The 13847-nt window shown below is 46.9% G+C and overlaps 1 protein-coding gene across 4 annotated transcripts in view; it reads right to left on the reverse strand.

Moving 5' to 3' along the window:
• Positions 1–13847, reverse strand: part of FAM107A (family with sequence similarity 107 member A) — a 92813-nt gene that overhangs the window by 26973 nt on the left and 51993 nt on the right. For 2 of the 4 annotated variants that reach the window (XM_021068429.1, XM_021068432.1), the window contains exon 2: positions 5625–5688. In XM_021068429.1, coding sequence (XP_020924088.1) covers positions 5625–5688 — 64 coding nt within the window. 4 annotated transcript variants of the gene reach the window in all.

Genomic DNA, 13847 nt, shown 5'->3' on the forward strand with positions numbered 1-13847 from the left:
ACCTTGTCATGGGATCCATGGAGAGATTATAAAAGAAATGAGAGTCGCCTTTACAACAAGTTTGAACCAGGAAGAGTTTACCCAGTAGAGGGATTTCAAGCACGAAAACAGCAAAGTGCAAGGGAGTGGGGAGGAACAAAGAGTCTTGTTTCAAGGAAGTTGGCTCTCAACCCAGCCGCAATTAGGCCCAGCTAATCCAGTTTCAGGACCCTGGGCTACCCCAACCTCCAGTATATGTTAATTCACTTGTAGCCGGATAAAAAATGGTCAGTACATCAAGGCACAAGGAGACGGACGTGCGTGCGCATGTGTGAAGAGGGAAACCCGGGCAGACCGTTTTTTTAAGCCAAGCAAACTTCCATTAATTCCTGGCAGTGGGGTTGCCAAATGTAGCAAATAAACCTGGAGTATGTCCAGTTAAATCTGAACTTCAGATAAGCAACGAATAGTTTTTTAGCATACATATACCAATAAAATATTTAAGACATACTTAAACTAAAATATTATTTGTTGTGTATCCGAGATTCAAATTTAACTTGGTGTCCTGTATTTTACCTGGCAACCCTACTTGGCAGGCAGGAGTGGGAACTGTGGCAGCCCTTTTGGGTGCAGAGAAGCATGGTTGCTGCTGTCCACAGGCACCTGGGTGGGGGGTGTCCCTTGGTCCTTGCTGCAGAGAGATGCTTCCCTCCTTGCCAGGGACCTGGCCTGGAGCTCCAGGTAGGGTACAGTAACAAACCTCAGGTGGGCCTTAACTACAACACTGCATAGCTTGCCAGGCATGGCCATGCATGAGTTATTCCCCAGAGGAGACCCTTCCAGCTCAGTGGCTAAAGATATGGGCTCTGGTACCAACCTGGGTACCAATCCTAGCTCCGCTGCCGGGCAGCTAGGTGACCTTCAACTTCCTATTTCCTCATCTCTAAAATGAGGCAGCCACTCTTTTCAGGAATAAATGGGATATGGCCTGGGAGGCCCTTCACACAGTGTCTGCCACTGCATCAGGGCTCCAAAGTGCTATCTGTAATTTTGATAACCCATTTAAAAACAGCAAGATTTTTATCCAAATGAAAAAAGTGGGATTAAAGACTAGAGTCAGTACAATCTCAACAAAGTAAAACAAAACACACAAACCTTGCAAAGCAAAGACTAGAAGGAGGCCACCTCTATTACCAGTAGCCGCTAATGGATAATGGGATTATGGGTTAGACTTCCCAGAACCTCTTTATCCTTGATTTCCCAACATATTCATGATGAGCCTGTATTAATACTAAGAAATTAATTTAAAATAATTTGGAATGAAAAATTTTCTGAAAGTATTATATTATGTGGTGCAGGACTTGAGGCAAAGGAAAATGGCTGCCATCTTGGGTTTGAGTCTACAATCCTGTCCTTGGGAGCTTCTAAGAGACGGAGGTTCTTGCCTCTTTCCCTAAGTGGCACAGTTGACTCCTCACCCCCATTCTCTCTTCCTGATCTTCCTTTTGTGAGATAGCCAGAGGAGTGGTTCCAGACCACATAGCCCTGGGTTCGAACCTCAGCTCCACCCTTGACTGGCTGTATGACCTTAGACAAGTCATGTTACCTTCTGAACCTCAGTTTCTTCATGTTTAAAACAGTGGTTAATACTATTTAACCTTCCTGATAGGAAGGGCACATCTGTTTTATTTATCAGGACAGCCCTATGCCTTGCATAGGACCTAATGTCTAACAGCGGTCAATAAATATTGGTTAAATATATGAATGAATGAATGAATAAAGGTGATGAGATGACAGACCTAGAGCATTTGGCAGAGAGGGTGGCAATACCTAGTGATCAGCAATCATTTGCATTATCACTGTTCTCAGGATGTGTGCAGACTTGGCATAGGTAGACCAAAGTTTGAATGTGTTTTCTGTTAGCAGGATAGAAAAGATCCATTAGCAGGACCATGAGCGTGCTGGTTAAGCTCTCTGAGCCTCACTCTCCTCATCTGTTAAATGGGATGACAGACATTGCAGGGCTGTGAAGACTAAGTCAGTGGCACAGTGCCTAACACAGTGTTAAGTACTCCCTCCTGGAGGCCCTGGTGACCAGCCTCTTCTCTCTTCCTGACTTGTAGCTGTGTGTGATACAGTTACCTAGCAAGCATGTGGCCCTGGAGACTGGTGGTCTGCTATTTTGAGTGTGTTAGAGCAAAAAAATGTTACCTCAAAGTGAGGCCCATAGCTACAGTTCCAGGTTAGAAAGAACACCGGATCTTCGGATTAGAGAGACCCTCTCATATTAGTGAGATGACAGGAATGGATAAGGATACTTGGGAGGGTGTTTTGTAGAGAAATCTCTGTAGCTGGGGTTTGAAATCAGCTTCTTCAAGTTACAGAGTTCCTTGTTTTCTGCCTGCCCTTGCTCAGCCAGATTTAAGACCCTCCCCCAGGAAGGCGCCAGCAGTCCTGAAGTCTTGGCCAGATTATGCTTCTGGGCTTAGAGAATCCTTGTTTCAAACTTCCTGAGCTGAAACTCCTTGGGGCCGAGGGGGCAGGGGGAGGGACAGGCACTGCTGCTGCAGCCACACAACCTGTGGTTTCTACTCTCTGGCCTAGTGCTTTTGGCTGCAGGGGTCTGGGCAGAACAACCAGATGGGGAAGGTTCCTAGTCCAAGGCACAGGGTAGTTGCCGCATGAGCTCAAGTCCCTTGACATTTTCTTTCTTTCAGCCACCCAGTGGCATATGGAATTCTGCCAGGGATCAGTCAGAGCCGCAGTTGTGACCTACAATGCTGCGGCAACAACTGACAACCGGATTCTTTAACCTACTGTGCTGCTGGGGGATCGAACCTGCATCCTGGAGCTGCAGAGATGCTGAGGACAACCTTGCACCATAGCAGGAACTCCCCTTGACATTTTCTAAGCGCTACTGCCAAGTGGACCGATTTTCACCTCTTCTAAACATCTCCAACTGGCGTTCCGAAGACAACACCCCAAACACTTACTGCGAGCATTCTTTTTCTTCTTTCTACATCCCTGTGTTTTACAAATTATTTTTACACTGATCTTATATTAAGTTTCGTTTTCCTAAATAAAAAAAATCTTAATATTCTGAGTAGAAAAGTAGACTGTGCTTACTGAGAGTGAGCAAAACGACACATAGGAGAAAAAACACGTATCCACCTCGAATCCTCAACAACAATCACTGTTTCTTTCCAAATCACTTCCTCCTTCAATGCATATATACCGAAAAACGGTTCCTCACCTTCCTGTAACTTGCCCCCCAGCACAACTTTCCCCTCACCGGACATAGGAAGTCCTTCACCAGTGGACTTGTACTTTTTTACACCTCACCGGGCGCTGCCGGTTTACTCATGTCCGTTTTCCCACGCCCACCTATGCAGTCACGCACTTGTGCTGGGCGCTGCTTCAGAGGCGGGTTAGAAGTTCGTAGGACTGTTGTAGTTAGGAAACAACGAATGAGAGAGGAAGAGCTCACAAAAGAAAAAAAAAAGATACATTTAAGGGTAAATCTCCAAAAGGATGAATGTAGGAAGGAAAGAATGAAGGAAAGGAAGGAAAAAGAAAAAGTAATTACAAACAATGAAAGAAGGGAGGGAGAAAGGAAAGGAGGAAAGCAGAGCAGCAAAGGACAGAAGCGCCCAGCGACGGGCTAGCCAGGGGCTGAGCACCGTGCGCCTGCCGTGTCCTCCTTGCTTTCGGCACGCTCCGTCCTCTCTGCCCGAGGCGGAGGGCTGGGTATCCTTCCCCCACTTACCCGACCTGAGCAGCACCGCCCGGTAGAGCCCCGTAGCCTCGGCCGGCCCCCGCGCCCGCTCGCCCAGCCTCTGCGCCATGCGCTGGCGCTTCTGACTGCACCACCAGCACCGGCACCACCAGCCAGAGCGCACCGCAGACGGCAGACTCTGAGCACCTCCGCGATGGTGACGCGAATCGAGGTCCAAACCCCGTCGCGGATCAGATTACTGAGGCAGTCAGAGCGCCGGCCCAGAGGCGCCCGGGGGGAGGGACCGGGGCAGGGGCTGTGGCAGGTAGTATACCCGCCCAGGCAGCGGACTGCCACCGTTTGGCTTTCTGGAGTCTTGGGCCAACGCGAGAACCGAGAACTGTGTGTCCTGATTTCCAGCCTTGGCCTCCTACCTACTCGTCTCTGTTTACCTGGCAGCTGGCCTTGTTGAATGCTACAAGCACGTGTAGGGTTCTGAAGGCTTCCTCAGATCAATCAGATCCCAGCACCACCAATTAATAGCTTTGCGACCCCACGATTTAGTTATCTAACCTTACAGAGCCTCAGTTTTCCCATCTGTAAAATGGTGATAACCACAGAACTTATCTCACAAAGTTATGAGGATATATCTATCTGGTATTTAAAAAAAAATTGTTCCAAGGCATCCTGGGAACTTTACTAGAGGAAGGAAATCAACCAGGCAGTTTGGAAGATATAAGAAACCGACCATTTTGATTATCTACCCCATGTCTGGTGCTGTACTAAGTTTCTTCTAAAACAAAAACGAAGGTGTGCTTTCTGTCCTATTTTGTTTTGTCGTATCTTCACAATCCTATCAGTTAGGGTCTATTAACCTTCCAGTTTTAGAGATGAGGAAACAGGCTCAGAGAGGTTAAGCAATTTCTCGGAGGTCACAGAGTGTAGAGCTGGGATACAAACAGGTGGTCTGACCTCAGAAATGGGCCACTCTGCTGCCTCTTTGTTATCGCATTTATTCTTTACCAAAGTACTGAAAGGCAAGTATGATAACATGAAAGTAGGAATCCCATCCAAGATCCTATCCAAGATACCACCTGAGAGATGATGTAATTGAAAATCAAGGAGGTGAAGTGGCCTGCTCTTGCGCAAAGAGCTATTTGGAGGAATCAACACCCAATCCAGTTCTCCACCCACAAAACCAATGCCCCCGAGATCCACGGAAACCCCTAACCTCCCCACCCCAGAGCTGTCCAGGGTCCTGGATGGCCACTGTTTAAGGCTGAGCCTGTGGACAAGAGAGTCTTGAGCCTGTGGCTGGGGCCTCTGCCACACAGTACCACCTCCCTCTGCTGGTGTCCTCTCCAGTTTTGATGCCACCTAGACCAACCACCAACCACGTTGTCTCTGGCTTTCCCTGGACCACTGCCCATGTCCAACTTCTGCTCTAACTCAGAAGTCCCTGTCACCACATAAAGTCCCAAGGTCCCACATGACACACTTTGATCTTTGGAGACCTCAGTCATTAGCTACTGATCATGTTTCTCATCCACAACCAGCTCCCTTGAGTGCCAGCACAGTGTCAGACATTTGGCCTTCACTATCTCATATCCATTCTTCAGAGGATGAAATTGTATCTAATGTACCATTCATAGCCTTTAACCCACACTTTGATCAAGCATGGTTATGTCCATTTTTAGAAACAAGAAAAATAAGGCTCAAGTGACTTGCCCATGATCACATAACTAGTAGTGAAGCAGGAATTTGAGCCCAGATGGTGCCAAATCTTTTACGAAAGGAGGAAAACCAAGCCAGCTGTTGAACAAAGCAGGGGTTCAGGAAAATTACGACTAAGGAATGTGCTTTTACTGAGCATTACTAAAAAATTAATTCTGGTTGGACCTCCAAGGAATTCTAGGTGGGTCTGACTTACCTGAGCCATTTAGTCTCTGCTTCTCATTTTCGTTATGAAATACAGCCAGAGGAGAGTATTCTTTCTGTGAATAGAAAGAAAGGAAGTGGAGGTGAGGACCCTCTGTTCCTTGCTGCGGGCGGGGGGTGGTGGTGGTTAAGAGATATTCATAGTATCCCTGAGTCTTTTGACCACAGAAGGGACTGGTCACTGTGGTCAAAGTCCTCTCCAGAGAAAAAGTACTGTTGTTCTTGGAGAGAGAGAAAAAGAGAGAAGAGAGAGAATTTATTAGATTCCACATATTACAGATTCATATGATATTTATTTGTCAAGGCTCATGCTTTTTTTTTTTTAGGGCAGCACCCACGGCACATGGAAGGTCCCAGGCTAGGGATTGAATTGGAGCTGTAGCTGCCGGCCTCCACCACAGCTACAGCAACACTGGATCCAAGCCTCGTCTGTGATCTACACCACAGCTCATGGCAACACTGGATCCTTAACCCACTGAGCGAGGCCAGGGATCAAACCTGCATCTTTATGGATATTAGTTGCATTCATTACTGCTGAGCCCACAACAGGAACTCCCAAGACCCATGCTTTTTAAAAAAGACTATTTTTTGTTGTTGTTGTTGTTGTTGTTGTTGCTATTTCTTGGGCCGCTCCCGCAGCATATGGAGGTTCCCAGGCCAGGGGTTGAATCGGAGCTGTAGCCACCGGCCTACGCCAGAGCCACAGCAATGCGGGATCCGAGCCGCGTCTGCAACCTACACCACAGCTCACGGCAATGCCGGATCGTTAACCCACTGAGCAAGGGCAGGGACCGAACCCGCAACCTCATGGTTCCTAGTCGGATTCGTTAACCACTGCGCCATGACGGGAACTCCTAAAAAAGACTATTTTTTAAAGAAGTTTTAGATTTAGAGAAAACTGAGTACAGAAAGTTCCTTCCACCCTGCATTCAGTTTCTCTGTTATTAAGAATATACATGTATATAGATATTCATGCATGTAGTATGGCACATCAGTTATTTATTTAAAAAAAAAAATTGGGGAGGCCATGCTCACAGCACGTGGAAGTTCCTGGGTTGGGGATTGAACCTGTACCACAGCAGTGATCTGAGCCACCTCAGAGACAATACCAGGTCCTTAACCCAATAAGCCATTAGGGAGATCTAAGGCACATCTATTATACTTAATAAATTATTAAATAAATCATTAACTAATTATGTTATTATTAACTAAAGTCCACATCTTATTCAGATTTCCTTAGTGGTTTTTTTTGGTTTTGGTGGGCCACAGCATGTGGAAGCTCCCAGGCTAGAGGTGGAATTGGAGCTGCAGCTGCTGGCTGACATTACAGCCACAGCACCGCAGGATCCAAACCTCATTTGTGACCTATACCACAGCTTACAGCAACGCTGGATCCTTAACCCTCTGAGCAAGGCCGGGGATCGAACCCACATCCTCATGGGTACTAGTTGGATTTCTTTCCACTGTGCCACAACAGGAACTCCCAGATTTCCTTAGTTTTTACCTAATATTCTTTTTCTCTTCCAGGGACTGATCCAAAGTACCACATCACATTTAGCTGTCCTATCTCCTTGGGCTCCTCTTCACTGTGATAGTTTCTCAGACTTTGTTTTTGAAGAACTTGACAGATTTAAGAGTACTGAGAACTGTGTTCTTTTTATTTTATTTTATTTTATTTTATTTTATTTTATTGTCTTTTTGCCTTTGCTAGGGCCACTCCCATGGTATATGGAGGTTCCCAGGCTAGGGGTCTAACCAGAGCTGTAGCCACCAGCCTATACCAGAGCCACAGCAATGTGGGATCCCAGCCACGTCTGCAACCTACACCACAGCTCAAGGCAACGCTGGATCCTCAACCCACTGAGCAAGGCCAGGGATTGAACCCACAACCTCCTGGTTCCTAGTCGGATTCATTAACCACTGCGCCACGACGGGAACTCCCCATGTTCTTTTATGTTGAGATCTCATCTACACTATCTTCTACCTCGACTGCCTTCTCCTTAACTTTCCTGGAAAATTCCTCATCCTTCAAGAGTGACTTCAGGAGTTCCTGTTGTGGCACATCAGAAACAAATCTGACTAGTATCCATAAGGATGTGAGTTTGATCCCTGGCCTCGCTCAGTGGGTCAGGGATCCAGCATTGCTGTGAGCTGTGGTGTAGGTTGCAGACGCAGCTCGGATCCCAAGTTGCTGTGGCTCTGGCATAGGCTGGCAGCTGCAGCTCTGATTGGACCCCTCGCCTGGGAACCTCCATGTGCCATGGGTGTGGCCCTAAGAAGCCAGGGGGCAGGATTGGGGGTGACTTCAGAAGGCTTCAGGTTTCGGTCCTCTATGTCAGTTCTTAGACATTTTTCTTCTCCATTTATTCATTCAGATGTTCAAGGGCTTGGGATGCTTCAGTGAAGAAAACAGACAAAGGTCCTTAACCTTGTGGAACTGACATTCTGGTGGGGAGATAGGCAATAAACACAATGAATAAGTAGATAATATGTTGAAAGAAGGAAAGTTGAGAGGAGAATTGGGTAGTGGTAAATGGGGCTGTGAGTGGTAGTAAATGGCTGTTCAGAGGGGCTTCACTGAGAAGGTGAGATGTGAGCAAAGACTTATGGGAAGTGGGGGAGTTAGCCACACAGAGAGCTTGGGGGAGAGGGTCATGGACAGAGCAAACAGAGCAACAGTCTTGAGAGAGGAGTATGCCAGAATGTTCAGGAAACAGCAGGGTGGCTGGAGTGGAGGGACGCAGGGCTGGTCATGCTCGGGAAGGTCAGTGAGGAAGCTGACATAGAGGGGGCAGCCTTTCCCAAACCCACACTCCAGCCACTAGGAATCACTTGGGTTCCCTGGAAGCCATGCCATTTTTCACTTCCTAACTTTTTCATAAGCTGTCCTCTCTACCCAGGAGGCGCTTCCCAACTTGAAACTGAGCAGGACCTTGCAGGGCTCCTGGGCACAAGCCTTTCTGTATCCCCTATTTCTTGTTTTCAGAGGATAAGCTTCAGCCTCCATGACCTTCCCTGAGTTCCAAAGGGCAGGTTCAAACTGTTGCTAATCAGGTGAGGGAGGGGATGCAGAGATGAGGGAGGAACAGTAGTGCAGCCTTGGGGCAGGGTTCTGGTTCCTCTTCTGAGGAACATACACTACAATATCTTTGAGTTCTGCATATCTAAAACCCCTAACAAATGAAAACCAGAGAGGAGGACCAGCAGATCTAGTCCTGGGGCTACTAAACACTAACTTAGAGGAAGAATGAAAGCTTGCATCTATCCTGTTTCTTATCTGTGGCCTTATTTTCTACTCTCAAACTATAAAATCACATCCTGAAGTTCCCGTTGTGGTAGAGTGGGTTATGAACCCAACTAGTGTTCATGAGGATGTGGGTTCGATCCCTGGCCTTATTCAATGGGTTAAAGATCCAGCATTGCCATGAGCTGTGTTGTAGATCGCAGATGTGGCTCAGATCCTGTGATGCTATGGCTGTGGTGTAGGCTAGTGACTACAGCTCCAATTTGATCCCTAGCCTGGGAACTACCATATGCCATGGGTGCAGCCCTAAAAAGTAAGATAAATAATATATTTAAAAAAAAATCACTTCCTAATCTCTCTCAAGGGAGTGCACAGTCTTTAGAGCATTAGCTTGCTGTGGCCTGGCAAAGCAATGAAGCTGTTTTTTTCTCCTTCACCTAAAACTGTCTCTAAGTTTCTATTCAGCACCGGAAGGCAGAGGCTGAGTTTTGGCAAATAACTGCCCGGTTACACCTTTTGATCCTTTAAGTCTTGGCTGAAATACCACTTCAAGCAGGACCCCCAGGAATTACGTGATCCCAGAGAAAAAGGAGGGAAGGAGGTAGGGCACAACCTTTTTAAAAAAAGACATAGCCATTGAAGACCTGACAAAAACTGATTAGAACTGACTCGGTCCAAGATGGCAGAGGATCTGACATCCAGTAGACTGTGAGCCTCATTCTGGGCTCATCCTAACATATCAGCAGCTAAACAACCCTTCTGCAGGTACCAGGGCATTGGCATTTACGAGATGGACCATAAAAAGCCAAAAAGTGGGCAGTGGCCCAATTCCTAGAAATCCCCACCCTCCCCCGCCCCAAATAGTTGGAATAATCCTCCCGCTCATTAGCCTAAGAAATTACCCAGCCCATAATATCTCACTGCCCCCACATTTCAGGGCCTCTCAACATCTGAGATGGCCCATATTCTGTCTCTCTCAATGAATCTACTTCTTTCCTTGTGCACGGAGACATGAAGAACCTGAACTTCAGTCAGTCCTGAGACCGCATGTGTGATTTTAATTAAAAAACAGTGCATAGGGTCCCAGCATGGGGGTTCAGTCTGGGTCTTGGTCAGGTCTGTGTCCTGGCCCATGGGTTTGAACCCCAATCTGAGTTGTGTGGTTTTGCCAGGGCATCCCAGATTTCCCTTATGTTGATATTTACCACGCAGGTAAGATTGAGTCTTGTCTCTTCCACCAGACTGTACTTGCCTTGAGGGGGAACTGGCACTGAAACCAAGCAGGACCCTTGAGACCCTCCTGGGCACAAAAGCCTTTCCATGCCCCCTTTGTCTTGTTTGTAGGAAATAGGCTTCATTCAACCTCCATGATCTTCCCAAATTTCCAAATGGATGATTCAAACAGGAGTTCCTGGCATGGCGCAGAGGAAACGAATCCGACTAGGAACCATGAGGTTGCGGGTTTGATCCCTGGCCTCACTCAGTGGGTTAAGGATCCAGCATTGCCGTGAGCTGTGGTGTAGGTTGCAGATGAGGTTCGGATCCTGTGTTGCTGTGGCTGTGGCATACGCTGGCAGCTGCAGCTCTGATTCAACCCCTAGCCTGGGAAGCTCCACATGCTGTGAGTGCATTCCTAAAAAGACAAAACACACACACACACACACACACACACAGGGATTCAAACAGTTGCCAAACAGGGAAGGGAGAAGCAGTCAAGAAACAATGGTGCAGCCTGGAGACAGGGTCCAGGTTCCTCCTCAAGGAATATACATAACAATATCTTTGAGTTCTCCTGCAGGAACGAAGGTCCCCACCCAGGGGGAAGAGGGCAACTGGAGGCAGAACACCAGATTCTTGGAGCACTGCCCTGCTGCCTCTCCACCAACCATTCAATTTTGCCTATAAAAACTTACCCCAAACTGTCGAGGAGTTTGGGTTTGGGGGGCCCTGCAATAAACCTTTCTCTGCTTCAAATTCTGACATTTCGGTTTATTTGGCCTCACTGTGCATCGGACACATGGACTTTGGAAACAGAAACTGTTCACAGCTGTCTCTCCAGGACTGGTCCAAAGCAGGGCTTGGACTGGATGCCCAATGAATCTGAGAAGGGCCCTGTGGGGCTCCTGTGCAGAAGCCTTTCCATGTCCCCCATTTCTTGTTTTGAGGGAATAAGCTTCTCCATGACCTTCGCTGAGTTCCACAGGGCATGTTCAATAGTTGCTGGAATTCCCATCATGGCGCAGCAGAAATGAATCTGACTAGGAACCATGAAGTTGTGGATTTGATCCTTGGCCTCGCTCAGTGGGTTAAGGATCCAGCATTGCTGTGAGCTGTGGTGTAGGTTGCAGACGTGGCTTGGATCTGGCGTTGCTATAACTGTGATATAGGCCAGCAGCTGTAGCTCCAATTAGATTAGGGACAAACAGTCAAGAAATAGTGCAGCCTTGGGAGGGGTCCTGGTTCCTCCTCAAGAAATATATATAACAGTATCTTTGAGTTCTTCTGCAGAACTAAAACCACTAACAAAGGAAAACCAGAGAGGATGACACCAGAACCATTTCATTTCACAGAATGAAAGCTTGCATCTACCCTGATCCTTATCTGTGGCCCTAGTTTCCACTCCCAAACTATAAAACTCTGTCTCTGCATTTCTGTTTGGCACCCATGGACAGAGGCCATGGACAGAGTTTTGGCAACACCAGCAATGACTTATTAGAAGAATAAATGAAGTGAATAAGTGGATGAATGGAGGCACCCATATGGGAGCCCTACCTTCTATGAGGAAAGTGGGTAGTTCCACAGAGAGTACATCAGGGCCAGCACCTAGGGAGGCCACCCCGCCCCCCACTGCCTGGCCAGGGATTATTTGAAGTGGACAGAAGAGCCTGGGGTCCCAATGTTTCCCTAGAGTGTTCCTGTTCTGAGCTCTGCCCTCAAGAAGGGTATAGAAAAGGGAGGGTGTTGGAGTTCCCGTTGTGGCACAGTGGAAACGAATCCAACTAGGAGCCATGAGGTTTCAGGTTAGATCCCTGGCCTCACTCAGTGGGTCAGGATCTGACGTTGCTGTGAGCTGTGGTATAGGCCAGCGGCTACAGCTCCCATTGGACCCCTAGCCTGAGAACTTCCATGTGCCATGGATGTAGCCCTAAAAGGACAAAAGACAAAAAAAGAAAAGGGAAGGTGTTTGGGATTCGGCCAAGCCTCTTCTATGGTTTAAACAAAAAGATTAGGAGGACAAGTAACCTCATCTGTAGAAGAAAATTCCAGGTCATAGAAAAAGGAGCGGCTCCAGGGGCCTCGAAAGGGACCCAAGCTTCTCACATCTCCCCACACACCCTTGGAAGTGGAGCTGTGCCCTGACGGCAGCGTTAATATTACAAAGCTTCAATTTCACAAGGAGCAGCTTCTGGACTTGGAGTTCAAAGAATTACCCCTTGCATGAAAGGCTTATTGGAAAATCAGGCCAACTTCTGTCCAGTAAAAACTCAGTGACCATGGAAGAGTCCCCTCCCTGCAGTAACTGGAGTTTGGTGACCAAGAAAAAATTCCACTTGCAAGCAGTCACTTGCCAAGGCAAAGCTGATTTGAAAAGCCTCCTGGGTCTTTGCTGACGTAGTATGGGTAATTGAGAGTCTCATCCAAGGACAGTGCTGATAAAAACAGCCAATTTTCATTTGTTCATAAATGAACAAAGCAAGGTCCCGTGGGTGTTACTTAGTACATGCATCCCGGGGAAAAGGCTAAGGAGGTTGAGAGATGGGGTCTTGGTCTCCTTGACGCCTGTCAAGTAGAGGCACCAGCCTCCACAGGAAGCAGTGGAGCAAAGTGGATAAAAGAAGACTTTGGGAATAGGCTCACTGAAGGTCATCAAGGACCAACCCCAAGAAAATTTTCTCTGCAGTGGAGGCATGAAAGGAAGCAGGTGGTGGCCACAGGAAGGACAGGAGAAATGCAAATGTCTTTGGCTTTGGCCAACACTGAGTTGTGTTCAGCCACAGTTGGGGATATTGTGCACTATACACTAGTATTTCCTGTGGAAATTTTGTCTTCTAGCTTCCAAAAATCAACATTATAACTGGGCTAGCATCCTGTAATCCCTGAACAGTGTGAATATTTTGGAAATCAAGGTATAGCACCTGCTCATCAAGTGCATGAATCTATATACTCGGTGATTATACATATATGTTCACCCTTGCAGCCACCTCTTAGATCAAGACATAAAATATTCTCTATATCCTAGAGGGTTCCTTTGTGCCCTTCCCAGTCAATGCCCACCTTCTCCCAGGGTAAACACTTAGTGTTTACTAGAATTGCTAGAGATTTTTTTATCTTGTTCTAGAAATTCATATACGCAGAACTGTAAAATTTCCTGTTTGGGGTCTGGTTTGTTTTAAGCAAAAGTAGGTTTGAAATTCATCAATGTTTTTTTCTGTGTCAGCGATTCATTCTCTTTATTGCTGGGTAGTATCCTGTCTTAGATGACATCACAGTGTGCTAGTCTACTCTCCTGTGGATGGACACTTAGGTGGCTTCTAGTTTAGAGCAGGCTAATACAGCTGCTATGACCACCTTTCTATGAGATATTTGATAAACACAGTACTACTTCTGCTAAGTAAACACCCAGCAGTGGAATTTCTGGACTCTAAGGTAGATGAAGGCTTAGCTGTGATAGATACTGGCAACAATGATTGTATCAATTTAGGTTGTGCTTTTGATATCTTTAAAACATAGGTATTTTTTGACACACTGAGGTCACTTATGTGCACCATTGTTTGGACAGGTGGGGGAAGGGTGGGGGTACTAGCAAAATGGCATCTTGGATAAATGTAAGGGCCTGAGTTCTAAACTTAGAAAAGATAAGGGTATGACCTCAGAGTATTTGTCCTTGTAACCGGGAATGAATCAGAGGGAGGCATGTCTCTGTGTATCCTTTACTTAACCCCCATTACATTGTAAACTCCATGAGAAATG

The sequence above is a fragment of the Sus scrofa genome, chromosome 13 (genome assembly GCF_000003025.6).
Source record: "Sus scrofa isolate TJ Tabasco breed Duroc chromosome 13, Sscrofa11.1, whole genome shotgun sequence".
In the NCBI taxonomy this organism is placed as follows: Eukaryota; Metazoa; Chordata; class Mammalia; order Artiodactyla; family Suidae; genus Sus; species Sus scrofa.